Below are 26,903 nucleotides of genomic sequence, written 5' to 3'. Positions count from 1 at the left end.
CGATGCGTAAATTCAGTTTAAAAGCTTAAAAAATGTGTCTTAATACCTTTACACAAGAACACATGTAAAAAATAAAAACCCTAGCGGCTCTGAAGACTGGATCCACTTGAATTGTCGGTATAAATATGCAGTGATTATTTCCCAGTGGGCGCTCGTCTGCGCGCTCTTAAACCAACGCGTCTCACTTTATCAAGCTTCGACTTCATTAGCAGGTCATTAGCTGACATTAGACACGGATGTTAATTGTGTTGCTTTCCGCAATAACCGCGGGTGAAGAGCGGAGCCGCGTGCCCGCGCTGCCTGCTCGCGGAGGCGCTTCCACAATTGATTATTCTCGGCTGTCTGAATCACCAGCGCGAGCCCCCGCCGGTTCTTTTGTGCTCCTCCAGACCACCTCGCGCCCGCGCACGCGGGGCTGCAGAATGCACGCGGCTCCTCCTCGAGGGGAACACGGTGAGAGCCCCCACCCCCCGTCTCTCTCTCTCTCTCTCTCTCTCTCTCGCTGCCTCCCTACCTCCCTCTCTCTTTTCTCCGCGGCTCCTTCTGCGACTGCCCCACCACCGACTGTTGACAAAGACGGCGGGAGACGGAGCGAAGGAGCCCAAAACCCAGACTGAGGAGGACAGAACGGGTGAGCCAGCCCACTCCCGGGCCGATTATTTAAAGGGGAATAAGATTCGGGCGCGGAGAGAAGGGGAACTCTCTTGTGTTCCTCAAAATTGGTGAGTCACAACGGTCTGCTTTGTCCATAACAGAGTGCATGTAGCCCTACATTAGTCGTAGTAACACTGCGGGCTCGCTCCTCTCCGCCCTTTCTCCACCGTGTGATTAGGCATCATATGATACTCATTTTGGTTCATAGCCGGAGGCTCTTCGTGACAGCTTTCTGTCTTTCTTTGTGCCTTTGTGTGCCCCCTCTCTGGAAGGTGTGGCCGAGGTGGTCGGGTCTTCGGTGTTGGTTGGACCGCAGCAGGCCCGTGAGAAGTGGACCCCCCCTCCCAATAAAACGCACGGGAATTCACCAATAACCCCCAGCGGCCACGATGGGTTCGACGCTGTAACTGAGACGCCGGAGCGACAGGGTGTCAGGAGGCCTTGGTCGGGTCATTTCTGAAGGGAATGGTGTGAACCGAGACGTTTAGCCAGTCTGGATCTAAACGGGGACTCGTCTTTCCCCCGGAGCCTGCGCGGCTCCAAGCCGCGTCCAGAGCCCTCCAAGATGGGAAAGTGTGACGGAAGATGCACGCTGTTAGTGATATGTTCACTGCAGTTGGTAAGTATGCACATGCAAAGATCATGTTTGTTTTTGTATGTTTCCGAGCCCCCCCTACTTACTAATCACATGTATATAATTACGTGCGATGTATAGTTGAAATCAGACGTTTTTTTCCGCCCCCCCATTTGCAGTCAAACCAAAAAAATGCTTTGAGCTGCAGCTGCTGGGGTGCCATACCACATTACAGACCAGGGTGTGTGCCTGTCCCTTTGAAGCACAGGGAACAAGCCAGTGGAGGCACATGGAGGCTGGGGTGGTCTGTGAGGCAGGGAGAGGGGTGATCGCCCCTTCTGGCAAATCTATGTGAATGTTAAGCAGGACGAGGAGGCACTGCTCACCATCTGGTCTCCATTCTGGAGTTAAAGTTAGCTATTCCCTGAGTCCACAAATAGCTTTAGAGTATCTGTCTAAAATGTAATAAGAGTGTAATATGAGACAGTATCTGTTACAGTCGTGAGTGTGATGCGGGCCGCGGGGAGGGCTTGTTGTCCTGGCTTTTGTTCACCGTGCTGATGAGTTGTTTTGTCAGGGGGATCCAGGCCGTAGATTCTCATTAGTTTGGGGAGCTTTTAGGGGGTGCTCCTTTTTTCCAGTCACTGAACTGGCTGGTGCTCCAGGCGGTTACCATGGAAACAACTGCGGCAGACCTATGTGTGTGTCCCTGTCAAGAGATTTTATGTGTGTGTGTGTAGAAAGATGTATATATCTTTGTGTGTGTGTGTGTTTGCCTCCTATAACGCTAAAATAAAGCTTCAGCCAGTCTATCCAGATGCTCAAAGAAAACAGTATATAATATACATAGTGCACATGCACAAGAATGCTGTAAATATATAAATAGTAAGCCCAATTAAGATTTCATTGACTAGTTTAGAGATCTGCAAAATGTCGAACGCAGCTGTGAACACGTGTCCGTGTGCTTATACACACACGCGGTGCCTAACATTCGCTTGAAGTTATCTAGCGCACGAGTTAAATGCCAATTTATTGCGCTCCTTACAGATGCCAGGGTTTGGAGCACACACAGCCAAACATGCTTAAAGAGTCTCAAAAATCTACTTACTGCAGCTGTTGACAGCAGGTGGCCCCTGAGATCCTTTGCCTCATGTTTATGAGGACTGTTGTCGCCCATCTTTTTCACACACTGACGGATGACATGTGACCTTTTCCTCCTGTCCTCTAGGTGGCAGCCCTTCAAAGACAGGTCTTTGACTTTCTAGGCTACCAGTGGGCCCCCATCTTAGCCAACTTCCTGCACATTATGGCTGTCATCCTGGGCATGTTTGGCACGGTACAGTTTCGTTTCAGATACCTCATATTTGTAAGTACATCATCAGTTCCTCCTTGATTTCAACAGCCAGCAGTTGAGATGGTGGCTACGGAATCTGATGACCATCTGTGTTTTTCAGTATGCAGTATGGTTGGTCGTCTGGGTGGGCTGGAACGCATTTACTATCTGCTTCTATCTGGAGGTTGGAAACCTGTCACAGGTAGTGTGTATTTTTAGATTTGTTGCACACAATCCTCAATGTGCACATACACTCTTGTTTTTTGGCTCATGTTAAATCGTTACTTCCGTAATAAGGCATTTCATATTCTGGCATTAATACTTTATTTATACTTTACTTGATTTAGAATACAGATTTAGAGCATGTTGTGTGCATGTTCTGCTTTAGAATAAGTTAACATTTATCATTCTGACCTGATTTTACTGGGTTTGAGCCCCATAAATCTGCGAATTATCCTCATTGAATTGTGTCCCAGTTTTAGATCATGGATTTCAACTCATCCCTGTGAAGTCAACTGAGGACTTTGTGATGTGGTTTATTCTTCTTTTTTTTCTCTCCAGGAGAGGGACTTTCTCATGACATTCAACACATCCCTCCATCGCTCATGGTGGATGGAGCATGGCCCTGGTTGCCTAGTAACACCAGTGCGAGACTCGCTCATTGCCCCTGATGGCCACCATGTCATCACTGTCTCTAGTTGTCTTCTGGACTACCAGTACATAGAGGTGTTGAGTTCAGCTGTGCAGATCCTGCTGGCTGTACGTATCATAACACACACAGAATCTGTCCTGTGCATGCTGATCTTCAATCTTCTGCTAACACACGCCTCAAACAATAAACAGGCACTCACCATCAGCAGTTACTCAGCCTACAGCAACAGTAACTTTGTTATTTCTGTCCAACAGCTCTTTGGCTTCGTGTACGCCTGCTACGTGAGCAAAGTCTTCCAGGATGACGAGGACAGCTGTGAGTGCTTCTGTCTCCTCTTAAGAGCTTGTCCATCCTCCTCGACTGCTTTGTTGATGCTTTCAGTTTTGCCTGTGTCATAATGACATGCACCTTTTGCATAAGCGGGTTTGGATTCGGGGTGTAAACACTCATGCTCATTGGTTTTTCCGCGTCGGTCCAGATGGATCCCATCTGTGGGACGCCTGAAGTGTAACTGCTTCCTACCAGAGTGTCAGTCTGTCACCTACAGTGTTGCTGTGACTGTTTCGCTCACACCAGTCAGGCATGTTAAGTCCTGTGGTTAGAATATGACGCATATATAACTTAATTCCTGTCTTGGTGTTTTAATGATCCTTCAGTTTGTATGTTGCACAAACGTCTATGTTGTAGCATGATGGTGGAAAAATGCCTAAATGTAAAGCAGTTATTTTCCATCGTTGCGTATCAGCCTGAATGGTGCATAGCACATTTAACAGGCAGCCAGTTTGGATGATATTTCAACGTGAGATCTATAGTATGCATCTTTACTGATGTAACTGGGTTTCGTTCCTTGACTGGCACCACGAGTTTGGATCAAGGAGGAAAGATAATACAGTCCGTATCAGTGACATATGGAAACACTGAGAAAGATGATGCATCTGCGCATCTTCTACAAATTCTGCACACGGCGATAACATCTGATCCTTTAATAGGTTGAAAATTAGATCTAAAATTAGAATACAAGCTTTTTATAACACTCTTCGAAGTGCATTTAAGAATAGGGTAATGTTGCCTCCTCCTTTCTGTCTCCCACAGTTGATTTTATTGGTGGCTTTGACTCCTATGGCTACCAGCCCCCACAGAAGTCTTCTCACCTGCAACTGCAGCCTCTTTACACGTGAGTCACAAAGTTATCAAGCATTTCTCCCTGCTTTTGAACCTGCGTTTCAGAGAGTAATGCGTCAACGATCAAAAAAGTTCCTGATTTAATAGTACCACTGTCTTACAAACCCTTATAATACTAAATACAAAATGTATTTTGCATGGAAATACGCAAAGCCATGCATGTTAACTGTAATATTGGTGAGTAATTTGTCTTTACTTGTATCTAAAATATTATCCTAGCAGCTAGCAAGGATATAATCTCAAAAATACACTAGTTTTCCTTTATCAGAAATGTGAGGTTAAACCTGTTTAGGTATGTAACATTGTGTAATATGTAACCTTTCCCACAGTGCAACTTGTCTAATTATAATTCTTCTTCTATCATGCCTTAAAATCTCAAGTCATTGTCTGCCTCTTTTCTCTGGCCCAAAATAGCACAGATTATGTCATTAGGTTGATCTCAGCTCTCAGTTGTTGTTTTATTTTATTTTTTTCAAATGTTTTTGTGTGAATACATCAGAGTGCAGTACACAGTAAATTGATTTCTTCTGTGAAGTTCACTGATATGGATCCTATCTGATTCACAGGGCTGGTTAACTCTCGCTAGCACCCCCTACAGGTCAAGTCTTGATAGTGTCACTGTGGATGGAAAGCAGTGGTTGCCTTGATTACGCTCACTGTGTGTGTCAGTTTACCCGAAGAATGGACTCACTCTCCCAGAGGGAGGTGTGCGTGCGTGCGTGTGTTTGAGTGCGTGTGTGCTCTGGTGTGCTTCGATCTGACAGAGATGCATCCCTGAAGAGAATGTAACAAGCTCAGGGAAGAACCAGCACGCCAGATGGTGCGAGCAAATGGTGAAGGAAGATGAGGAGGAAAGGTACGAAGAAGCTGGGGAATCCTTTATCAACTCACCGAAGACACAGAACTGCCAGCCCTCAACACTCTTACAAGCGTGTGTGCATCGTGTGCTCGAGATGTAACTCCTTGGGGACATTCAGAGTGACTGGTGGTCTGTGGTCGCACCCTGGACTCTTACCATTTGGTGTCCTTGTGATTTTTTAACATTTTTTTTATGTTGGGGGTATGTTTATCTCGGGTTGTGGGTGGGAACGCATAAAAAAGGCGTAGCTCGTACCTGTTGTTGTTTTAGAATGTGGTGACGTCAAACTAGAGCAGTCTTTTGATTCCTTTTCCCTCAGCCATCTTTTCCCATTCAAAGTTCCTATTCAGCCTGTTTACAACCACAATCTGAACTATTTAAAGGATGAGGTTGGATATATTTTGTAGATTTAAATATTAGCCAAAAGCGGCAATTATGTGGACCACAACAGTTTAGTTTCTGGACATATGAATATTGAATGAATCCAGAAATTAGGATGAAAAAGAAAAACAGCTAAAACATGTTTTCTCATACAACTGCAAACATATTAAAGTGCCACTTGAGGGGGTAAATTTGCATTTGCTTGAGAGTTAGCATTGGATGAGAGCACAGTGCATCAAGAAGGAGCATCTCAACCGGTGCTGCAGTTAAAGCACAATTTACTATTTACTGATGTTTGTTGATGCCAAAAAAATACATCTCTAGTTTTCATAACCGTAAATTCTATTGGGCATGTGATGTGGTAGAACTGGGGAATCAGATGGCTTTGGGTTCAGGTAATAGTGCACTCTATAGGGGAGGGCAGTGGGCATACTCTGCATGTAAATAACCAGGCAATGATTATTTTGTTGGTTCCACTTAGTAAAGGGAAGATGTTTTGGGGGTGCTGACCTATATGGAGAAGGGTAAAAATCCCACTTTTTATTTCTACCTGTTCTTCTTGTTCTCCATTTGGTAGCAAACTCCCCCCCCAAATCTTTTCTTGCAGCTCATCAGCTAATCTCCACGTGGAGCACAGCAATATAGAACACCTAAAGTGATGAAGACACAAGCGCTGAGTTGTTTTTGTAGTTTAACACCTGAAGAAATGAGGGCGGCAGGTATGAGATGAAGTCCTTGAAGTGAAGTTTGAAATAACAATTAAAAAAATACACTTTCTACATTAAAATGGCTTCTGTTGTCATATCCAGCTAGTTCTGATTGCTTTTTATTCATTTCTGGATAACAGAACGTGTCATAGCTGCATTTGGACCCAGTGTCCTTCACGTCCTCAAGGGTGAACTGAACAGACAAATTATCATTGTGAACAATTATCATTGTTCAATGAAATTGAATGTAACAAACTAATTGGTGCATAAATGAATAATAAAAAATAGAGTAAATGATAAAATTAAATAGGTACTGGACTAAATTTGAACAGAGGGTGACTGGGATCAGATGAGTCCCTACTATCTTCCTGGCTTTTGTGGGGCAGAGGGAACTTTACATTTTTTAACTGAGGCCAGAGGACACCCAATGGTCTTCTGAGCGGCGGTGATGTCTCCCTGGAGCACTCTCCTATCTGCGGCTGTGCAGCTGGCAAACCCATCACACATTTTTCTTTATAGAGCACCAGCAGCTTCCCCAAGAGTTGGTTTCTGAAGAGTGAGTTAAATACAGTGTCTGCTGGGCCTTAGTCACAAGCGCGATGGTCTTTGCACTCCATGCAGGGAAGGTCCTCTTCGATTGTGAGACCCAGGAACTTGAAGTCAGCCGCCATCTCCACACTCCCCAACGATGAACAGGCGCTGGGCATCTGTTTTCTTCCTCCTGTAGTCCACTACTGTCAGACTGATGCTTCAATTTGAAAGCATTCATGGATTTTTCTAGTCATTTATTTTTATTAATGGTTCAGACATCTGCTTTAATTCCAGATTTACATTGGATTATTTATTATATTTTATTTACAACCTTATATCTCAAAAAGAGTTGGTTTTTATCAGTTAACAGGGCCTGCTATCTGTTGGGCAATAATAATAAAAAAATACAAGCACAAAAACATCTAACTCTAAATTCTTGGGGCAAAAACTCACCAGGTGATAGAAGCTAAAATGATTTTTTACACAACATCCATTTGGCAGTGATCATGGTCATTTATGAGTAGGATTTAATTTGATTTTAAAAAAAGCAACTCATGTAATTTATAGGGCTGCCTTGTCTCCACTATTCATCATATTGTTTATTTTTTTCTGTGAATGAATGAGTTACAATGTATAAAAACTAAGAATATTAATAACAGAAGTTATATTTGGATATATAGCTGGATATCCTTAACATTTGGTAAAGATCTCAGAACCATCGGGGGCATCATTTCCTCTGAATTGCTTCCCTCCATTATATTTTTTGTTGTAATTACCGAGAATATCAACAACACGTTGGTTTCTTATTTGTAAGGACGCTTTATGACTGGGTTGTTTTTGCATCTATGAGGTCGCGATAAAAAGACATAAACGGAAATTTAAAAAAAGGCTTTTCAACAAACGACCTGAATAACACGCCGTTTTTGAAAACGCACCCAACGGTCGCGTCACGACAAAGGGACCGCTCCGGTGCGGCCCTCCCTCCCTCCTCTCCCGGTTGGCGCAATGAACCGCACGCTCTCTCTCATCCCTTCCCGTCATGCAGCGCGCCCGCCTGCTCCTCCACCGAGCCGCCATGTTGTCGGAGTGAAATCCTGGGGTGTCGGAGAGAAATTGGGGCTGAAATCCGCGACCATCCATCCTCTCCGCCGGTGAGTATTGCCTCCTTCCCCGTCGCGACAGTACAGGGGAGCCTTAACTCGCGCACCGGCTCATTATTGTTCTCATGGCGGGCCCAAAAGGGTAAAGATGGGTGTTTTATGTGGCTTGAGCGACTGGCTCTTGTTCTCGCCTCCTTCCTCCCGTTGTGTCGGTCTTCCGCTCCAGACAGCGTACGGGCCTTTGTTAGCATCCGCATCACGGGACCTGTGGGGTTGCGAGGTCGGGAGACAGGTAGGCACCCGCAGGTATGTCATAAATTGTAAATTTACCGTTATAGAAGCCGCTAGCGTTGGTAAAGCTGAACTGGGGGGCTTCGTTTTAGCCACCGGCTCGCCCGGGCTAAGCTTGTGTCAGGAGGCCGTGTTATTGTTGGTAGATACGGGCAGTGAACGCACCACAGCAGATCCGAGACTGGAGCGAGTTGCATGGATACATGGAAATGAACCTTGTCCCAACATAACGGCGACTACTTGTGTCAGGAAGCTTCTACACCCCACAGCCCTCTTCGTTTTGATGTGTCATGTCTGTTTGGATAAAAATGTTTGGTCGGTCTCCGAGACACCTAACGTTATCTCATGCTAGCTGTAGATTTCTGGACGTATTGTCACACCCCGGTTTGTGCCCGATGTGCACCGTACATATCCCCGGTGCTGAATAATGATTAACCCCGTTCGATTATGGAACCCAGATCGCGTTTCCGTGCGCAATAAGGGAAACTTGTAGCATAACAAGTCGTGTGCGCGTCGCCTGGGGGATTGGCCACCGTTGTGGATTTCCGGGTCGTGCAGCAACTGATCTCAGAGCTGCAGCGAGCGCACGAAGAGCCAAAATATGGTGTAGAGCGTCAAGTGAAGGAAAACAAGCATGAGAAAAATGTGAGCGATCACTTGGCAGGCTGCTTTGTTTGTACCTTTTGGGATTGTTTGGCTAGTCGGCTGTTGGTTTTTGCCTTTATGGAGGTGGTGTTGCACAATGGTTCCAGCAGACTTGAGATTAAGCTGAATGTGTTGATTTCACAGTGTCAGCCAGACAGTGACAAAGTTAATTACTTTTATAGAGCTCAGTGTAGGATGGTGTGTGTGCAATTTCCTCCGAGCCTGTAGGGACACTAATGTGAAACTGGTAATTTTGAGAGAGATTACAGCTTGTGGTAAGGACAGGTTGTGAAATACAAATTATATCCCTTTGTAGTTGAAAAGTACTGGGGGCTGTTGTGTTGATGATCGGGACAACCAAACAGATTTAGTCACCGACACATAACAGTAATTTTTACATTATCCTTTTAACATGGTTAAACAGGGACTCTGGTCTTTCAATTTCTTCACAGAGGAATATGCAGCCAAAATATTCAACAATGTTCAGTTATTTCAGCAACAGCTCTGTGATTTAGCTTCAAAGTGACGCAGAAGGTTTCTAAAACAGAAACCTGAGATCAAGGCCTTTTTTAACAAACCTGCATTTGCCTGGGCTTCCTTTACCTGTTGTGGTGAGAAATGAATGAAAGCTCTAGCCAGACAGCAGGCTGTTGACTTTGTTGCATTGTGGTTTAACATACATCTCTATGCAATAATTGCAGTCTGTAGTAGGTCAGAATGTATTATGTTTTATTTCAATTTGAGGCAAAACATGACCGTTTTCTTTCAAAGCAAAGTCGGAACAGTAACCCTGCTGATTTCATGAATCATTATGGAAGTTTTTGATTTACTTAGAGGTCTAAATATTGCAGGAATTCTGTACCAACATAACTAACTAGATGTCAAAGTAAGTTCCCGGCTAAAGGTGTACTGTAGTCCAGAAATAAGTGGAAAATTAAATGTTTTTAGAAGTTCAGCCATGTTGTTATGTCTAAAAAGCCAGTGTATCATTTCTGATAGATTGTGTCACCAAGGTTAAAAAAACAACACGTACAACTTTCTAGTTTCCCGAAACGTTATTAAAACACTGTGGGTGGATTACAAAACTTCGCAGGAAAATTTCTTGAGAGGAAAATGACGTTTGTTATTAAAAAAAAAAAAAAAAAAAAAAAAAAAAAAAAAAGCTAACTTTTGGGAGCCACCGTGTGAGCAGAGTAAATGCCACCTTCTTCATCGTAAACCAGTTTCTCTAACCCGTCCGACGAGCTTTGCTCCTGGGTTTATGAGCAGCTGCTGCCAGAACAGGTAGTTGTCAGACGCATCAGTAAAGTTGTCAGTTAACATATTACATTTAAAAAGAATTGCAGAGACTTAAATGTTAGCATTGGGTCACATCAGCGTCACGTGACCTCTGCGCCATAATTCCTGTAATTCTGTTAACTAATTACAGCAGGATGATTGTGAAGCCTTAATCTTGGCACGGTATAACGAATGTTGTAAAACTACTGATGTGACACAATAATATCCTTCAAAGTGCGAGCACGCTCATTTCTTGAATACAGTAATTGTGATTATTGTCTATTGTTTTTGGTCCTGATTATTGTTCACTGGTAAAGAATGTTGTAAAGGAAGTCGGTGAGGTGCAGTTACAAAACATTTTAACGAGTAGTTTGATAAGCTGCTGTTAAACCTTTTTTTCCAATTACTTGGAGCCCAGGGGGAAAATGTTTTCTTCATTTGTCTAATCAAGATACCGAAACACAAAGATTTTGGTAACTATCAAAAATGGCACAGAAAACGCAGATGCTTTTAACTACAAGATAGAGCAAATTCATGTATTTAAGAAGCTTCCCTTAACACATACTGTCTGATCCAAGTCATTAAACTTTGTACCTGTTTAAAAATTGGCCAGCAAGAGTTTCAGGATGGTGAAGTGAAACTTGCCACCGTAGCCCAGTTTCACACTTTTTTTTTTTTTTTCTATTAACATTTGTGTGTGTCTTTGTATTTTTCTCTTTAAAAAGGCTGTGGTGGAATGAGCAGTGTGTGTGTGTTGAAGAGGAAAGCAGTGCTCTGGCAGGATTCATTCAGCCCCCACCATAGAACTACATCTCCCAGCATGCCGGTGGTGCTCAGCAGCGGAGGGCATGCCCCTCCAACCGGGCAGACCTCTCAGGCCACGCCACCTAGTCAACAGGTAAATCTGATAACTTTGACACTTTAAATATAGTCCCTTCAGTTATACACTGGTGGATGTAAATATTGTGTTTATCACTGCAGACCAAAGTTTCAGTAATGCCACAACTTTCATTTTCTGTGATTATTGGGAAATGTGCTTTTTACAGAATAACTGAAACTTGCATCTGTGAATCTACTCGGGGATTTCTGAAATATAGGACATTTGCTTCCTCTGGATGTGTGTAAATCAATCTGGATGATCTACAATAGTGCTATAGAACAATAACTCTGAAGAAGGGTTGCCTAAAAGCAGGTCACTCCAAGTTCATCTGACACGCCTCTGATACACAAACACTACAGTGGGGGGAGGCTGGAGCGCTGGTGCCAAGAGAAAATCAGTGCTGGTCATCAAGATTTAAATAAAGTACCCAGTTAAATGGAAGCTGCTAAAATTAAGTTCAGTATGTTTAGTCTAGCCTGGACCCACGAGGTTCCTTGGAGAAGAAGGTTCTGGGACCACAGCCAAAACTGTGGGAGATTGAGGTTATTGATGATTGGAATATATGGTTTACATTGTTCTTAACAGAGCTAAAATAAGGTGCTGCTTGGTGTTCATGGTTTGTCAGTATTGAGTTTATTAATAATCTGTCATTAATTATCACGTGTGTGTGTGTGTGGGGGGGGGGGGGGGGTAAACTAACTATAAGCATTAAAACAGACTGTAGTTTAATGGTTACCAGACTTTATGATGTCAGCCTTTAGAGATATAATATGTTTTGACGTGATAAATGTTATCTTCAGTTTGGACATATGTGCAGTTCTCACCTGTTCATATAATTTACAATAGTCATTATTGTCCAATTGAATGCCATTTTGTCAATATATTATCCCATTTAGTTCTTTCTTCAGTTGGCTCGTTGTTGTTGTTGTTGACACAACTATTTACAAGATAATATGTATATTTGTGTTTTGTTTTTTCAAGGGTGTGGCGGGTGCTGGACGTTCTCAAGATGATGCCATGGTAGATTATTTCTTTCAGCGACAGCATGGTGAACAGCCTGGGAAGCATCGTTGGCCAACTGGAGATAATATTCATGACAGTCAGGTGTGTGCAAACAGATTTTTATAGAGGATTTATATCAAAAATGTCATGCTGTAAATCTGTTGTTTAACTTGATACTGGTTGGCTGGTATATTTTCAGTCATGCCTGACTTGTCTATCCACAGGTGAGGTCAATGGATGAACTGAACCATGATTTTCAGGCCCTGGCTCTAGAGGGCCGTGCCATGGGAGAGGTAAGAGTTCAGGCTCTTGTCTAGCTCCAGAAAATGTGTCTTGTGTGACCACACACTAAATATGTATGTATATGTTAAGGGCAATAAGCCCAGAGTTCATTAGATTACAAGAAAACCTGTTGGAAAACTCGACTTAACTCAATGTCCGTGTGTTACACGTTATTTGAATTTTCATTGTCACAGTTTGGGGAGAGCACCACAATCTCAGATCTGTGTAACTCTTTTTGACTCCCTTCTGCTCAGGTTCAAGAAGTTTTATAGTGTGAAACGTTGTTCCTAGATCAACGATAGTCTGTGGGGCAATGACATTAAATCCATTCATGCACCAGCAGGCCTTGAAGGTGGCTAACTTAAACGTGCGCTATGCAACCTTGCAGGATGTTACTACCATTGACGTTCTAAGTAACTACAAAAAAAGGAGCAAGCTCTCCCCACCCACAATTATTCCATAACTGGCATTAGTGCGCATCAAAATTGGAATTGGGGCTGTGCTACACTAATGTTGCTATAATGGCAGAGCCAAATCCAAATTATACCTGCAAACGCACCCCCCCCCAACCCTCTTGTTGGTGATTGACTGGAGGGTTGTTGTGTATTTTGGTGCACAGCCTGTCCCTTTAGTGTTTTCTGACCATTACGTCCCCTGTGTTGTCTCTAGAGAGCGTGTTTTTTCAGGCGGCAGGAAAGCAACCATTCAGAATCACAGCGTGCACCTTACTTTACTTTACACCTTAATGCTATTTAAGTGTTTCCCATTTGTTAACACTTGTGTAAACGTGCATTGCAGTTGTTAACTTTGTCCCACATTTCTTCCTTAAATTCTTTGGCAAGCTGCATTGTTGTGTTAGTTTGTTTGTTTGTTTTAAACACAACTACTCACCACCACATGGGAATGTAGCTTTATAAATCTTTTTGAGTAAATGCAGGAGCTCAGCTTGGACTTGAAGACCAAATATAAATATCACTTTCTTTGGGTTTAAACTGCTCCTCTTTGTTCTGTCCCTTATGTAGCAGCTACTAACTGGTAAGAAATTCTGGGAGACGGATGACTCTGGGAAGGATGGACCAAAAGGAATCTTTTTGGACCAGTGGAGGGACAGTGCATGGGGTGCCTCTGGTAATAATAGAATACAATTTCTTATATAGAAATGGAACTCTTAGGATTTTTCAATTGAATGATTCCAATGTCATTGTAAACAGTGTCTAATATCTCTTTAAAACTGTCCTTTTAGATCACTCAGTGTCTCAGCCCATTATGGTGTCCCGTCGGCCAGGGCAGGGTTTCCATGGTGGTGAGGTTGGGGTGGGCTCTGTGATGTCGCCACGTTCTGAGAGTGGAGGGCTGGGAGTCAGCATGGTCGAGTATGTCCTCTCCTCCTCACCAGCGGATAAACTGGATTCCTGCCTCCGAAAAGGACCCTACGTAAGTTTGGGAGGTTTGATTTAAACCTTTAAAGATCTTATCGATCTGTTTCTTCAGATAGTCCTCATTCAGTCACTTGAAAAGTAATTACACATGACTTTTGTCCTTAACGATTATCTTAAGTGGTTATCAATATCCGACAGGTAATGCCTGCTTCATTCTATTCTTTTACTCATTTTTCCCTGTTCTCTACATTTCCTAGGGGCAGAGAGATGGAGAGGTGGAGGAGGAGAAGAGGGAGAAGCCAAAAGCAACTTTTGAAGGAGAAAAACTGAAAGAACTTACAGAAAGTGAAGTCGATGTCATAGTTGACGCCATTAATCCCAACGGGCTGCCTGTACAGAATGGTCTTGATGTTGATGTCAAAGATTTTGGGTAGGACACCGTCTCAATAGGCGTAATGTTTGTAACATACACATATACTTTAACTCTTCATCCTTTGTCAATTTCAGTCGTCCTCAAGGCAGCATTCCACCCTCTGGCCCTGAGAGTGACTTGCTTGGTGGTCCCGGGGGTGTAGGGGCAGAAGGCCTGACGCCCCTGGGAGGTGGTGGAGGTCCAAAACCCCCTGAGGACTTCTCTGGTGTAGAACAAGGTGGTGTCACAATGGATCACATGGAGTCTGTAATGGAACCACTGCAGTTCGACTACAATTCTCAGATGCAGATGGACTCGGCGCCCACAGTGGGCTTGTTCGATTACACCAACCAGCAGCAGGTAAGAGTAACATAAAATTCTTGGTCTTTTGCCATTAGCTGCCTCTAAGAAGTTGTCTTCAAAATGCGGTTTATCCATGAATGTGCTTTGTGCAGCTGTTTCAGAGAAACAATGCCCTCGCAGTGCAGCAGTTAACAGCCGCCCAGCAACAACAGTATGCTCTGGCAGCAGCACAGCAGCCTCACATTGGTAGGAAAAAGATTTCAATGTATTCATGCATGGCTAGTCATCAAATATTTCAACCATTTTGACCTTTCATTTAACCAGTTTTGTCCCTGCCATGGTGATTTCATATTTCTTTGATATTTCTATTTTGACATTGGTAAACTTGGTTCGTCAATTACAATACATTTATAAATGGCAATGAAATATAATGCTGTGGGAGAGTGGCTGCTCATAACTCAGGCATATTTAAAAAAAATTCCAGTCACATGCCTATATTTTTAATTGAAGAACTAGTATTTGTTGTGCCCTATACAACTGTATCGTAGTTAATTTCCATCCTGTTGCTGTACTTGTGTTTGTGGGCTTTCCATTGTTAGATTTCAGCACGCAGTATAAGGAATGTTTAGTAAGCTGACAGGTTGCTAAAGTAGTAGCAGGCTGTGGTATTTTACCTAATGTATATTCTATGCATTTCAATGAGCCTGTCAAAGGTTCTGTTGCTTTTAGGTCAGTAATTACTCGGTGGGTTTATAATCATTCTTTTAAGACTGAGGATTAAATGTTTTTTAAGGTAGTTCTAACGTTAATTTGAGTTGTTTCCTCACTGGCTCCCCTTTAGGTCTGGCCCCAGCATTTGTGCCCAATCCTTACATCATAAGTGCTGCGCCACCCGGGACAGACCCCTATGCTGCTGGACTCGCTGCAGCCGCCACATTAGGTGAGACATGATTTGAGCTTGGACCCATTTCAGAAAGTAGGTTAACAAAACTTTGAGCCACAATCTGAACTCTAGCTTGAGCAAATCAGACCTGTCAAGTTTTCAGTTTCAGAACAGGTGTTAAGATGGGTTAATTCAATCAACTCTTGAGTTAAAGCGATGAGGATCTAACAAGCCTTATAAATGGAAGGTAGATGACATGATTCACCACGGCTACAGGTGTAAACAAGCCTTGATCCTCCCACTCCTTCCCAGTAAGGTTGGAAGTATTGATGACCAAAAGCAGTAAGGAAGCATATTGGGGGGGGAAGCAAAGCCGCAGCAGAAGTGCGAGAGCTTGTGTGGCAGAAAATTGCTGATTGAATCATTTAATTGAGGAAATGAGTATTGGATTTTCATTATAATGAGAGGGGGCAGTTCTGACTGCCATCTCTGACTGGAACGAGCCGCTCACTGACCAGTGAGACACCGTTATGTTGCTAGGATGCACCAGCGACGCTACGCAAAAGCGATCGCAGGAGTGTAGAAAAGAAAGAAGATCAACAGGAATAGCAGGAAAATGTGAGAGATAATTCATACAAAGCCAGCTGCACATCTGCCAAAGAATCACTGTCCACTGAATCATTGAGGTTTAGCAGCCTGGGTCTGGGGACAACCACAGAGGGAATGAGAGCCTTCAGAGGAGTCGGAGTTCTACACAGTTTGTTGTCCCCCAGGTGTCGCCACAGGTATATGATGTACCATATATTAGTAATCAAGTTAATTTGCTTAAACTCGGATCTGGTCGATAGGCTACCAGTGACAGTGGAAACAATCCCCAATCATAAACTTATTGTATGTAGGCTACTATACAAATAAAGGTTTATCACATTGAAGGTTTACTGTGACAGCAATGTCCTAAAATACCACAACCATAACTGTTTATCTTGAGCTAGAATAAAATAATAATCGAGGTCTGATAATCTTTTTCTGATGGAGATTTCTGTGGCGTATCCGCGGTTCAACATCTGCTGGCTCGATATAAGGTCACGTCACATCTGTCACTGCCTTCAGTCGGTTGGCTGCAGCTTAAGAGCAGAGGGCAGGTTAGTTTCACGGAGAAATGTTGCCCCGGGTGATTGACTCCGAGTTGAGCTGAGCTGGCTTTGTGAAACCAAAAAAACACTTTCCCTCATCTCAGGGCTGACTAACTCAGGATTTTCACTAAACCTGCCTTCGGAAATCGGCCCCTGGGATCTTACTTGCAAAACAAGACAGGAACAAAATGTATTGGCACAACCAGTTGTTTGATCACACCTGTATTATTTCTGTCTTTGTTTGCATCTAGGTCCAGCAGTGATGCCTCCCCAGTACTATGGTGTGACCCCCTGGGGTGTTTACCCAGCCAATCTCTTCCAGCAACAGGCGGCTGCAGCCAACAACTCGGCTAACCAGCAGGCTGCAAATCAGGGCCAGCAGAACCAACAGCAGGTCAGAAAACTGACAGTTGATCATTCTCCTCTCCTCTCCTCTCCTCTCCTCTCCTCTCCTCTCCTCTCCTCTCCTCTCCTCTCCTCTCCTCTCCTCTCCTCTCCTCTCCTCTCCTCTTTTGATACATTCTACTTGGGTTTTTTTCTACGTGCTACTATGTGTGTAAGAACCTACAAGAGCATTATAGGATCTGCAGGTGCACCACAGGGTTTCTGAATTGAAATGCAGATATTAGCATGTTAAGAGTGGAAGGAAAATTAAATCTTCTTTGTTGTGCAGGTGATGCGTGCTGGTGGCAACCAGCGGCCTTTAACACCAAGCCAAGGTCAGCAGGGGCAACAGAATGACCAGCTGGTTGCAGCAGCAGCAGTTAACTCAGCCCTTGCCTTTGGACAGGGGCTGGCAGCAGGAGTCCCTGGTGAGTAGGGCTTTGCATTTTTATTTGCTTTAAAGCAAAATCTCTATTCAGAACTCGAGTTGATTAGCTTATTGTTGTTATTTTTTTACAGGCTACCCAGTTTTGGCCCCAGCAGCCTACTATGATCAAACAGGGGCCCTGGTGGTCAACACTGGAGCCAGAAGTGGCCCTGTCCGCCTCATGGCCCCGGCGTCTGTCATCATATCCCCTTCTGCAGCGCAAGCAGGTAAGGTGGTACTCGCCTACACGTTTAGACTAATAGCTGAATATCTTTTTCTGGTCTTTGTGTAAACAAAACCAGCTCTCCTTACACAAGAGTTAAGACACTGCAAACTTTATTTTTGTAACCACTTGTATTTGATTTTTACTTATTATGTGTCTCTCTTTCATCAGTTGCAGCAGCAGCTGCATCTGCTGGTGGTGCCAATGGTGGTTTGGGTGGTGGGGCAAATGGTCCATTTCGTGCCATGACATCCCAGCAGCCTCAGCAACAGGGTGGGCCAGGAGGTGCTCTGGGAGGAAGCTCTTTCTATGGATCATCTTCCCTCAACAGCTCTTCCCAGAGTTCCTCACTTTTTTCACAAGGATCTGGCCAGCCTGGACCAGGTTCTGCCTCCTTGGGTTTCAGCCAACCCACATCCTCCTCCCTTGGTGCCACACTGGGAGCCACATTGGGAGGATTTGGAACTGCAGGTGAAATTTATTAATCCTCACACTTGCATGAAACCCAAAAGCAGCATTCTTTTGTCCTGTCTCCAGTTGGTTCATTACTGGCGTGTGTCTCCCTCTAGTGGCGAATTCGAGTGGTGGCAGCGGTTCCAGACGAGACTCTCTGACCGGCAACAATGAGCTATACAAACGCACACCGTCTAGCCTCACCCCTATCGGCCACGGAGGCTTCTATAATGGCACATTAGGCTTCAGTCCTTCCCCAGGCCCTGTGGGAATGCCCTTGCCTAATCAGGGCCCCTCTCATTCTCTCACGCCCCCACCTTCCTTGTCCAATCACAGTTCTTCATCCAACCTCAATCTTGGTGTGTATTTCACATCTTCAATGGGTTTAGTTGTAGAGCATTGACTTTTTTAAAGCCCATATTTATTTAGCTTTATTTAGAACAATCCTTGTTTGGTAAATTTTACAATAGACGTCTCACATTGAAACTGGATAGTTTCATGAAGGTTCAATGAATTTAATAGACTGAAATGCAGGATGGGGTCAAATACTCTACTTCATGACAATGCACATTTCTGGATAAACTAGCTCTTGCCTTTAAAAAAAAAAAAAAAAGTTCTTCGTTAGGCTGCAGAACTTAATGTTTTGTATGCTAGCACTAGTGTCATTAATCATAATTGCTGTTTCTCACCCTGCAGGAGGTCTGACCAATGGCAGCGGACGGTTCATCTCTGCAGCCCCAGGAGCAGAGGCGAAATACCGCAGCGCTGCTAGCTCAGGCTCTTCCCTATTTTCCCCCAGCAGCCAACTTTTCCCTTCATCGCGGCTACGCTATGGAATGTCAGATGTGATGCCATCAGGACGAAGCCGCCTTCTGGAGGACTTCAGAAATAATCGCTACCCCAACCTGCAGCTCAGAGACATTGCTGGACACATTATGGAGTTCAGCCAGGATCAGCATGGCAGCAGGTATGCAAAGATCTGCCGGGTTACTCATGTCACGCAGTGCAGCACCCTTGATGAGTGTGTCAACTTCTTTTTAAATGTGCAGTGTTGTTGACTCCAAATCAAAAGCCATGAGACATTCACTTGTTGTAATGACAGTCACATTTTGAGAACTAACTGGATTTGGATGTAGTTAGTGGCAGTTACTTGCATGGTGTTTTCTGGCCAAATGCTGTAGCAAATCATCTCACTGTATAACTTTCTATTATTGGCTCAAACTTCACAGAGATCAAAGAACAAATGTTCTGTGCAAACAGAACATTTGGTCCCTCCCCTGTTTTTACTTGAGGTCGTTGTGAATCTCTGTGTTTGGATCTCGAGGCAGTGCTAGAAAAACAGGTGGTCAAGTTCATAGGTTGGTGCTGGATCAAAGTTCAGCACTGACTGTGGGAAGGCAAATGTTTTTCCATTATTGAAGTGTTAAATCCCTGCATGTGCTCCTTATTCATACTTGGAGGTATTGTTAAACAATTATCCGTTAGATTCTATTTCAGTATTTTGTCTTTTCCCCTTAATTGGATAGAAATTGGCAGCCCTCCATAGGATAATTTCCCCAGTAAAATCTTATAACCTTGTCTTTGCTGAAGAACGTTAGTCACTTTGTCCCTTTACCTTTGTTACACTCATTCATGCACAGTCACTTTTGGAGCACACTGAATAGCAGAACCCCCTTATTTAGTAGAAATCTAAGGCACATTTTTCTAGGATCTGTGTTTTTACAGCCTGTCTCTGTCTTTGAGTTACTTTCAGATGGTCAAGGCTTTAATCATTTTGTAGTGACTAACGCGAGAAGAAAAAAACAATGACAAATGCCCACCGGGAAGGGTATTTTTAAACTTGGGGAAAAAATAACCTCACCGCTAAAACATTTATTTGGGTTTGTGTTTGAGGGGGAGCCTGGGTGGAAGAATTGCTGGTCTAGGTGACAGATAATGGACGATGACTGTTAGATGTTAGAGAAGTGAGGTGGTTAGAGAGATGTCCCAGTTTGTCTGATTAACAGGATCTGGAAACGAAACGGATTACAGCAAGAGATGTAGAGGAGCGAGAACAGACCCTGGTTGTGCTCCATGATATTGTTCTGTTGTTGGATGTAATTGATGGCCAAGTTCCCTTTGGGAAGCATTCAGCATAAGCTGCCTCACACCTGTGTAGCAACTCATCTGGTAATGAATATGGATCTTGCTTTCTCATGTATACTGTACAGCCCTAATGTCCTGGATACGAATTCCAGACATTCTGTCCTTACTCTGTAAGCTTCGCTGTTCTTCGTCTGGGTTTGTCCTGGCATTCGCCACCTCACTTCACAGGCTATGCAGTTTGTTCTTGTCTTTACTCTGCTTGGAATTTAATCTCATTTGGTCTGTGTTCCCTCGGGTCAGGAAAAGAGTTTTCACTCATTCTTTGAACATCTTTTTCTGTTTTACTCTGTCACTGTCGGATATTGTAAAATCCCCTCAGTATATGAAATTAGTTTTAGACGAGCAGACTATATACAGTTCTTTCTCCTAGGACCTTGATATATATATATTGTAGAATTTAATAAAAGTGATCAAATAAAGCAGAAAAACAGCAATTGAGCTTGATAGAGTTTGTGGTTAATATGTTTGTTTTGTCTCTGTCAAAGGTTTATTCAGCTGAAATTGGAGCGAGCCAGTTCAGCAGAGCGCCAGCTTGTCTTCAGTGAGATACTGCAGGCCGCATACCAGCTCATGGTCGATGTGTTTGGAAATTACGTTATTCAGAAGTTCTTTGAGGTATGTCCTCATTCATTAATATAGAAATAAATATTGATTTTGGCAGATTGATCATTTATGGTAAAATCCTGTTTGTGGATGTGAGTGTTCACGGGCTGTTTTATGTGCTTCAGTTTGGCAGCCTGGACCAGAAGCTGGCTCTGGCGGAGAGGATCAGAGGACATGTTTTGTCCCTTGCCCTGCAGATGTATGGCTGCAGGGTCATACAGAAGGCTCTGGAGTTCATTCCCTCGGATCAGCAGGTCATTGTAAGTGCACCAGATTCATTGCATCCATGCTAATCCAGTTACTTGCTGAGGTCCATATGATGGGTTCAAAGTGGTTAAAAAAATAAAGTGGCTGAGATGGTTATGGTGAAGAAGGAGCTGAGCTGGAAGGCGAAGCTCTCGATTTACCGGTCGATCTACGACCCAGTCCTCACCTATGGCCATCGACGTTGGGTGATGACCGAAAGAACGAGCTCGCGGATACAAGCGGCCGAAATGAGTTTCCTCCGCAGGGTGGCCAAGCTCAGGCTTAGAGATGGGGAGAGAAGCTCATATATCCGGGAGGGGCTCAGAGTAGAGCCGCTGCTTCTCCACATCGAGAGGAGTCAGCTGGGGTGGCTCGGGCATCTGGCTAGGATGCCTTCCGGACGCCTCCCTTTAGAGGTGTTCCGGACATGTCCCACCGGGAGGAGGCCTCGTGGCCGACCCAGGACTAGGTGGAGAGATTACATCTCTCGCCTGGCTTGGGAGCGGCTGGGGGTTCCCCCGGAAGAGCTGATGGAAGTGGCCGGGGAGAGGGCTGTCTGGGCACCCCTCCCGAAGCTGCTGCCCCCGCGACCCGGATCCGGATAAGCGGCAGAAAACGAGACAAGACGAGAAAATGGCTGAGATATCAGCACTGCAGTAATAGGTTTGGTTTAAAAGTCACATAAGAACTTTAAAAGCTCATTCTACTTTATTAAATAGTCTAAATCAAAATATCAATTTCTTCCTGATTAAACTGCAGAATAACAGAAACTGCTGTCTGGTAACATTTTCCAACTTGCCATTGAAGTAAATCATTATGATCATTAATTTGACACCATTTTATTTATGTTTTCGATATTTTTTCACATTTTCAAGCCCCGTTTTAGCACTTAAATGAGTCATAGAATTCAGTTAATAATTAGCGGTTATTTAAATGCCCGCAGTGTCGAACTAATGCGATCCTGTTTTAATCTCTAAATTGAAGTGAAGGAGAACAGAAGAGACTCATTCATTGTTTAATTTCTAGGTTTTAACAGACCCTCAACATGGGGGCCAATTCCCTTTGTAGCAACAGTGTGGTATAAAAACGCTCTGGACACACCTTTCTCCCGTTGAGTCAAGTTTTGAAGTAATTATCGAGCATAACGGGAACTTTATCAACCCCCGTCTCTCACACACACACTCGCCCGCTCCCTCCACAGTCTCACTAACACACACGCTGTGCAGAGCCCTAGTCACAGAAGGGATACGCCACTCACAGCTGTACCTTTTTCTCACAATTTCCCTAACCCCCAGTCCTCTGCTGTCTGTTGCCTGCACAGAGCATGCACAAATAAGAATTGCTCGTTTACATTAGCTCACTATTGCTCTTTTGACCCCATCTCTAAGAAATGGGAAGAGTGATAAATGCTACTCTGTCAACTTGTTTAGACTTAAACAAACTGCTTGACTCAATTGCTGTGTTGCACATATTGGCCCAACATTGTCGTAATTCAGATCCCCATTTTTAAGGCACAAATATTTTCTTCCAGCCCAGGATGGGAAATGCGTTGCTCTGGTTCAGTAATTTCTGTTTACCAGGAAGCATCATCCATAAAGTACTTCCCTGAAATATTTTCATCTGCATATTATCTTTGTGTATGCAGCTGCCTCTTCTCGCAGCAGGGTCCTCACAGGCACTCTGTCATCAGCCTTGAATGAAGCTAATGGTACCACTGTTTATATGCAAATGCTGCACTGCAGGTAGTAAGAAGAAAAATCTAGCTGAACATCCACAGGAAATGGTCTTGGGGGGAGGGTAAAGAGTGAGCGAGTCTGTGAAAGAAAAGAATTCATCTCCCTGTAATGGACTTCAGCAGATTTCTCCAGGGCAGCTGTTCAAAGACGGCTCCTGTTTGTTGGGCCTGGAGCCATTGTGAAAAACGTGGGAGAGGTTTGAAAATGCTTTCAAGCAGGGTCCTACCACAAACGGTCACGTGAGCCTCTGTTGTCCAACTGTCGTCCAGAGCGAGATGGTGAGGGAGCTGGACGGCCACGTGTTGAAGTGTGTGAAGGACCAAAACGGGAACCATGTGGTACAGAAGTGTATCGAGTGCGTCCAGCCCCACGCGTTGCACTTCATCATAGACGCCTTCAAGGGACAGGTGGGTCTGCACGTGGACACTTCCAACCATTGTGCTCGACTGACAACCACAAACAGGCAAACAGATTTGTTATTGTTCTTTAGGGATAGTTCAGATTTGCACTCTCCTTTCTAGAGGCTCGTTTGTTACCATGAGAGCAGTAGCCATCTTGTAATCACCAGCTAAATGTTACATTAGCATAAAGTATTCATTAAAATTGAAGGATTTTTTTTTTTCTAAGTCCTTTAAAGGCATCTCCCTGGCAGAAGAGCTCACTGACACGTGACCGTTTTTTATCCTAGTCGTGTGTTAGGTATTACAAGCTTTCCTGCTGTCATTGTGCCAGAAATGTGTCGTCTCTGAAAAAGAATGCGAATGCGCAACATCTGCGAGGGTGTCGCTCATCTTACCTCTCGGGCAACTTTTAAGGGTGTACATTCTGTGCTTCTCAGGTCTTTGCCCTCTCCACTCACCCTTACGGCTGCAGAGTCATCCAACGCATTCTCGAACACTGCCTTCCTGAACAGACGCTGCCTATACTGGAAGAGCTCCATCAACACACAGAGCAGCTTGTGCAGGTAAGCAGCCACACACACACACACAACCACCTCTTTTTGTCTCCCGCCAGTTGTTTTGCAGGATAAAGACACCTCACATTGGCCTAGATAAAGCCTCTCTCATTCCAGGTTTTTTAACTTGGCTGCATGTTTGATGTGACTTGAGAAGCACCAGCTGGTGTTTTAACATTTTAATTGATACCAGTGTGGTTTTATTTAGGACCAGTATGGCAATTATGTCATCCAGCACGTTTTGGAGCACGGGCGAGCTGAAGATAAGAGCAAGATAGTGGCTGAAATCAGAGGAAACGTGCTAGGCCTGAGCCAGCACAAGTTTGCAAGGTTAATGCCAAAAAAGTACATTCTTATATCGACATGCGTCATATGTGTCTTCATGAATTTCCCATCTTTGCCTGTGCAGTAATGTGGTGGAGAAGTGTGTGACCCATGCATCCCGGGCAGAACGAGCGGTGCTGATAGATGAGGTGTGCAGCCTGACTGAGGGTCCCCACAGTGCCTTATACACCATGATGAAGGACCAGTACGCCAACTACGTGGTGCAGAAAATGATCGACGTGGCAGAGCCCACCCAGCGGAAGATCGTAATGCACAAGGTAAGTGGAGAGGGAAGGGTGGTAATTTTGGAGCACCAGTGGATAGTTTCCAACCTATTTTAATTACTTTTAAACTGACTTGCATGGAAAACTTGCCCGCGGCAACACAGGCATCAAATGAAGCCCGTTCATCTGAACCACAAGTATTTTTCTATTCAGAGAAGTGGCTAATTACATAGAAGTTAAGAAAATAAAGTCAGGGGGGCTTTATTCTCTCTGTTCTGTCTCTCTTTCTCTCTGTAAAACAAGTTTCCGCATTATACCGTATTGGCCCGAATATAAGACGGTGTTTTTTGCGTTGAAATAAGACTGAAAAAGAGGGGGTCGTCTTATAATCAGGGTCGTCTTATATTCGGGCCAATACGGTAGTTAATTTAATGAGATGGTGAAGGCTGCACCCATGTAAATGACTGTTGTAAAATGTATTGGGGGAAAAAAATCTATGAGGAAAGTTTTTTCAGGATGTGGACCATTTAGTGCAGAGTTGTCCAAACCCAGTCCTGGAGGGCTACACAATCTGGGTTTTCTGCCCTACTGGGTAGAGCACGCTTCCTCTGGTTTCCTGCTAGCCTATTTCTGCCTGGGAGGACAGAAAACCCGGCTGGCCTGAGACCTTTGAGGACTGGGTCCGATTCTAGTGCACCCTGTTCACATCTGTTGGTGTCCGTACAGATCCGGCCTCACATTTCCACCCTGAGGAAGTACACGTATGGAAAACACATCCTGGCCAAGCTGGAAAAGTACTATATGAAGAATGGTGTTGACCTGGGTCCCCTCTGCGGCCCTCCGAATGGCATCATGTAAACGACCAACCCCCAAGCCTGGATATTGTCGACAACCTGTCCCACCCCTCCCCCTCCCAATCCCCATGTCTCCCAGGCTTACCCTCATGCCCCATCTGACCCCAGAGCAGGTCTTGTGCCCACTGTCCTTTAAATCCTCCTCTGGGAGGAAATCGTGTTTCCTTGCTTCAATGGTGGCTGTTGGAGAGGAGCCTTTTGCAGTCAGCCTTAGATTTTTGTTTTTCCTCCTTCAATTTGTTCCCCTCCCCCCCATTTGACCCCTCACCTTTTAAACCGGGGAGGAAGGGAATAGTGGGCAGGAATGAAGAGAGTAAACTCATGCCTCTCCATCCCGTATTTGTCTTTTTTCTCTTTTTTTTTTTTTTTTTTACTGGATTCAGAAAATATTTTACTTTTTTGCTACTGCTGAACACACAATCCTCTTGTCCCCAACCCAATACTAGTTACTATTATGAGATGAACAAGTATTTAATTTTTTTTCTTACACAACAGAATCGTAGATGAAAACACGGCATCAGCTAACCAGCAGACAGATCATTTAGCATGGGAGAATCGTTTTTTCTGGTCTTGCTTCTATAAATATAACGTGTATACTTGGTGTAGACCTTTGCATATATATATAAATATATATATAAAACTTTGTAGTTTTTCTGGGTTTTGATGTTGAATCTGTATCTATAATGTATCCTAGTAGTGACCACATACTTCTGACTGTATAATTGTACATTTGTAAACCCTTGTAATGTAAAAGTGCTTTACCACCCTTTTTGGTATGAGAAGAAAAAAAGAAAAAAATCTCACTGAAAAAAATCCTAGGAAAAAAAAAAACTGTGCATTTCAGTGTATATTCTCACCTCCTTGGTTGTGACATATGAGTTGTTGTATATTGTAAATTGTAATATCAAAATTTTTTTTGTTTTGGAAAGCCCTTTCTATACAGCGTAGTACTTGTACAAAGATTCGCCACGCTCGGTTTTATCTCGTCACTGCTTAACTTAAGACGTCGATCTCCCACTGATCCCCAATTGGACACGTTATGTTAGATTTAGTGGTGTCTTCTGGGTTATATTGAATGTTGTTTTGTTTTTTGCTTCTTTTTTTTTGGGACTTTTTTTCTTAAAGATCTTTTTATATGAATGCTTTACCTGCTGAAATGTGTCATGTGTATGGGTATTGGATGGGAACATTTGACTCATTTGGCCCTCCCTTGTTACCATGACTATTTTCACAGTGGTAAACAGATGGATTGTACAGAGGAGAATCTTGTGTTGTTTGGCATTTTCTCTAGTGCTGTAAGTGCTGTATCATACTATCAATGTCCTTTTGGGTGAGAGAGGCAGTCCGCCCCTGCGCGGTGTATATTTGGAGCAGCCTTGTGTATATTTACTACGAGCACACCTGTAACCATATGTGTATAGTTAACAGAACCTGTGTATGCTTATTGCCTGGGCAACTATTTTTTGTAACTCCTGTTGTAGATTGTCTCTAAACAATTGTGTGATCTTTATTTTGAAAACCAAACAGAACAAAAAAAGTTCGAAAATTTAACCGTCTTGTGTGCTTTATTGCGTGAGAAACCCGACTCCTAACTGTTGCAGGTCAGAACCTGCTTATCCGCATAATTTGAATACTGACAACCGGCCGCACAACAAGCTGTTAGTTTGAAAAAACAATTGACGGCTAAAATATATTCATTTCCTGTTTAACAAAATTTAATTTTGTGGTGTAACTTTTTTTTAAAAAGTACATTATTAAGTTTGAACATCAGTTCTAAGATTAAGATCGTTTGGGTTAAGGTCAAAGTCCAGCGAGGCCAGTTTGAAACCGTTCTGGCTCACATTTATTCCCGAATTAATGACACCGAC

At 43.7% G+C, this 26,903-nt stretch overlaps 2 protein-coding genes across 3 annotated transcripts; both read left to right on the top strand.

The window, feature by feature from the left end:
* The first annotated feature begins 279 nt into the window (after nucleotides 1-279).
* nkain1 (sodium/potassium transporting ATPase interacting 1) lies at nucleotides 280-6,439 on the top strand. The gene is made up of 8 exons (XM_003968888.3): nucleotides 280-722; nucleotides 927-1,273; nucleotides 2,457-2,594; nucleotides 2,683-2,763; nucleotides 3,123-3,320; nucleotides 3,468-3,528; nucleotides 4,306-4,387; nucleotides 4,962-6,439. The coding sequence occupies exons 2-8, from the start codon at nucleotides 1,220-1,222 to the stop codon at nucleotides 4,969-4,971; spliced, it is 624 nt and encodes a 207-aa protein (XP_003968937.2). The 5' UTR covers nucleotides 280-722; nucleotides 927-1,219; the 3' UTR covers nucleotides 4,972-6,439.
* Nucleotides 6,440-7,866: 1,427 nt separating this feature from the next.
* pum1 (pumilio RNA-binding family member 1) lies at nucleotides 7,867-26,586 on the top strand. 2 transcript variants are annotated; one of them, XM_003968830.3, is made up of 23 exons: nucleotides 7,867-8,024; nucleotides 10,913-11,085; nucleotides 12,049-12,171; nucleotides 12,294-12,362; nucleotides 13,374-13,479; nucleotides 13,595-13,785; nucleotides 13,988-14,160; nucleotides 14,238-14,502; nucleotides 14,598-14,691; nucleotides 15,287-15,385; nucleotides 16,713-16,855; nucleotides 17,135-17,273; nucleotides 17,365-17,499; nucleotides 17,667-17,966; nucleotides 18,065-18,307; nucleotides 18,645-18,915; nucleotides 20,579-20,708; nucleotides 20,822-20,956; nucleotides 22,948-23,085; nucleotides 23,517-23,642; nucleotides 23,842-23,963; nucleotides 24,043-24,235; nucleotides 24,908-26,586. In XM_003968830.3, the coding sequence occupies exons 2-23, from the start codon at nucleotides 10,924-10,926 to the stop codon at nucleotides 25,037-25,039; spliced, it is 3,489 nt and encodes a 1,162-aa protein (XP_003968879.1). In that variant the 5' UTR covers nucleotides 7,867-8,024; nucleotides 10,913-10,923; the 3' UTR covers nucleotides 25,040-26,586. The 2 variants fall into 2 exon arrangements, with proteins under 2 accessions (XP_003968879.1, XP_011607204.1); XM_011608902.2 differs by lacking the exon at nucleotides 7,867-8,024 and adding an exon at nucleotides 8,831-8,909.
* The last annotated feature ends 317 nt before the right edge of the window (nucleotides 26,587-26,903 follow it).

The sequence above is a fragment of the Takifugu rubripes genome, chromosome 12 (assembly GCF_901000725.2).
Source record: "Takifugu rubripes chromosome 12, fTakRub1.2, whole genome shotgun sequence".
In the NCBI taxonomy this organism is placed as follows: Eukaryota; Metazoa; Chordata; class Actinopteri; order Tetraodontiformes; family Tetraodontidae; genus Takifugu; species Takifugu rubripes.
Note: the sequence above shows the minus strand (reverse complement) of the source record. Positions and strands in the feature narration are given on the sequence as shown.

Bases quoted from the DNA above. Each gene is read 5' to 3' on its own strand.
- nkain1 (XM_003968888.3), top strand. From the start codon at position 1,220: ATGGGAAAGTGTGACGGAAGATGCACGCTGTTAGTGATATGTTCACTG. The intron at 2,764-3,122 runs GTAGTGTGTATT...TTTTCTCTCCAG, and splicing joins AGGTTGGAAACCTGTCACAG to GAGAGGGACTTTCTCATGAC. The intron at 3,321-3,467 runs GTACGTATCATA...TCTGTCCAACAG, and splicing joins CTGTGCAGATCCTGCTGGCT to CTCTTTGGCTTCGTGTACGC.
- pum1 (XM_003968830.3), top strand. From the start codon at position 10,924: ATGAGCAGTGTGTGTGTGTTGAAGAGGAAAGCAGTGCTCTGGCAGGAT. The intron at 13,786-13,987 runs GTAAGTTTGGGA...TACATTTCCTAG, and splicing joins GCCTCCGAAAAGGACCCTAC to GGGCAGAGAGATGGAGAGGT. The intron at 16,856-17,134 runs GTCAGAAAACTG...TTTGTTGTGCAG, and splicing joins GCCAGCAGAACCAACAGCAG to GTGATGCGTGCTGGTGGCAA.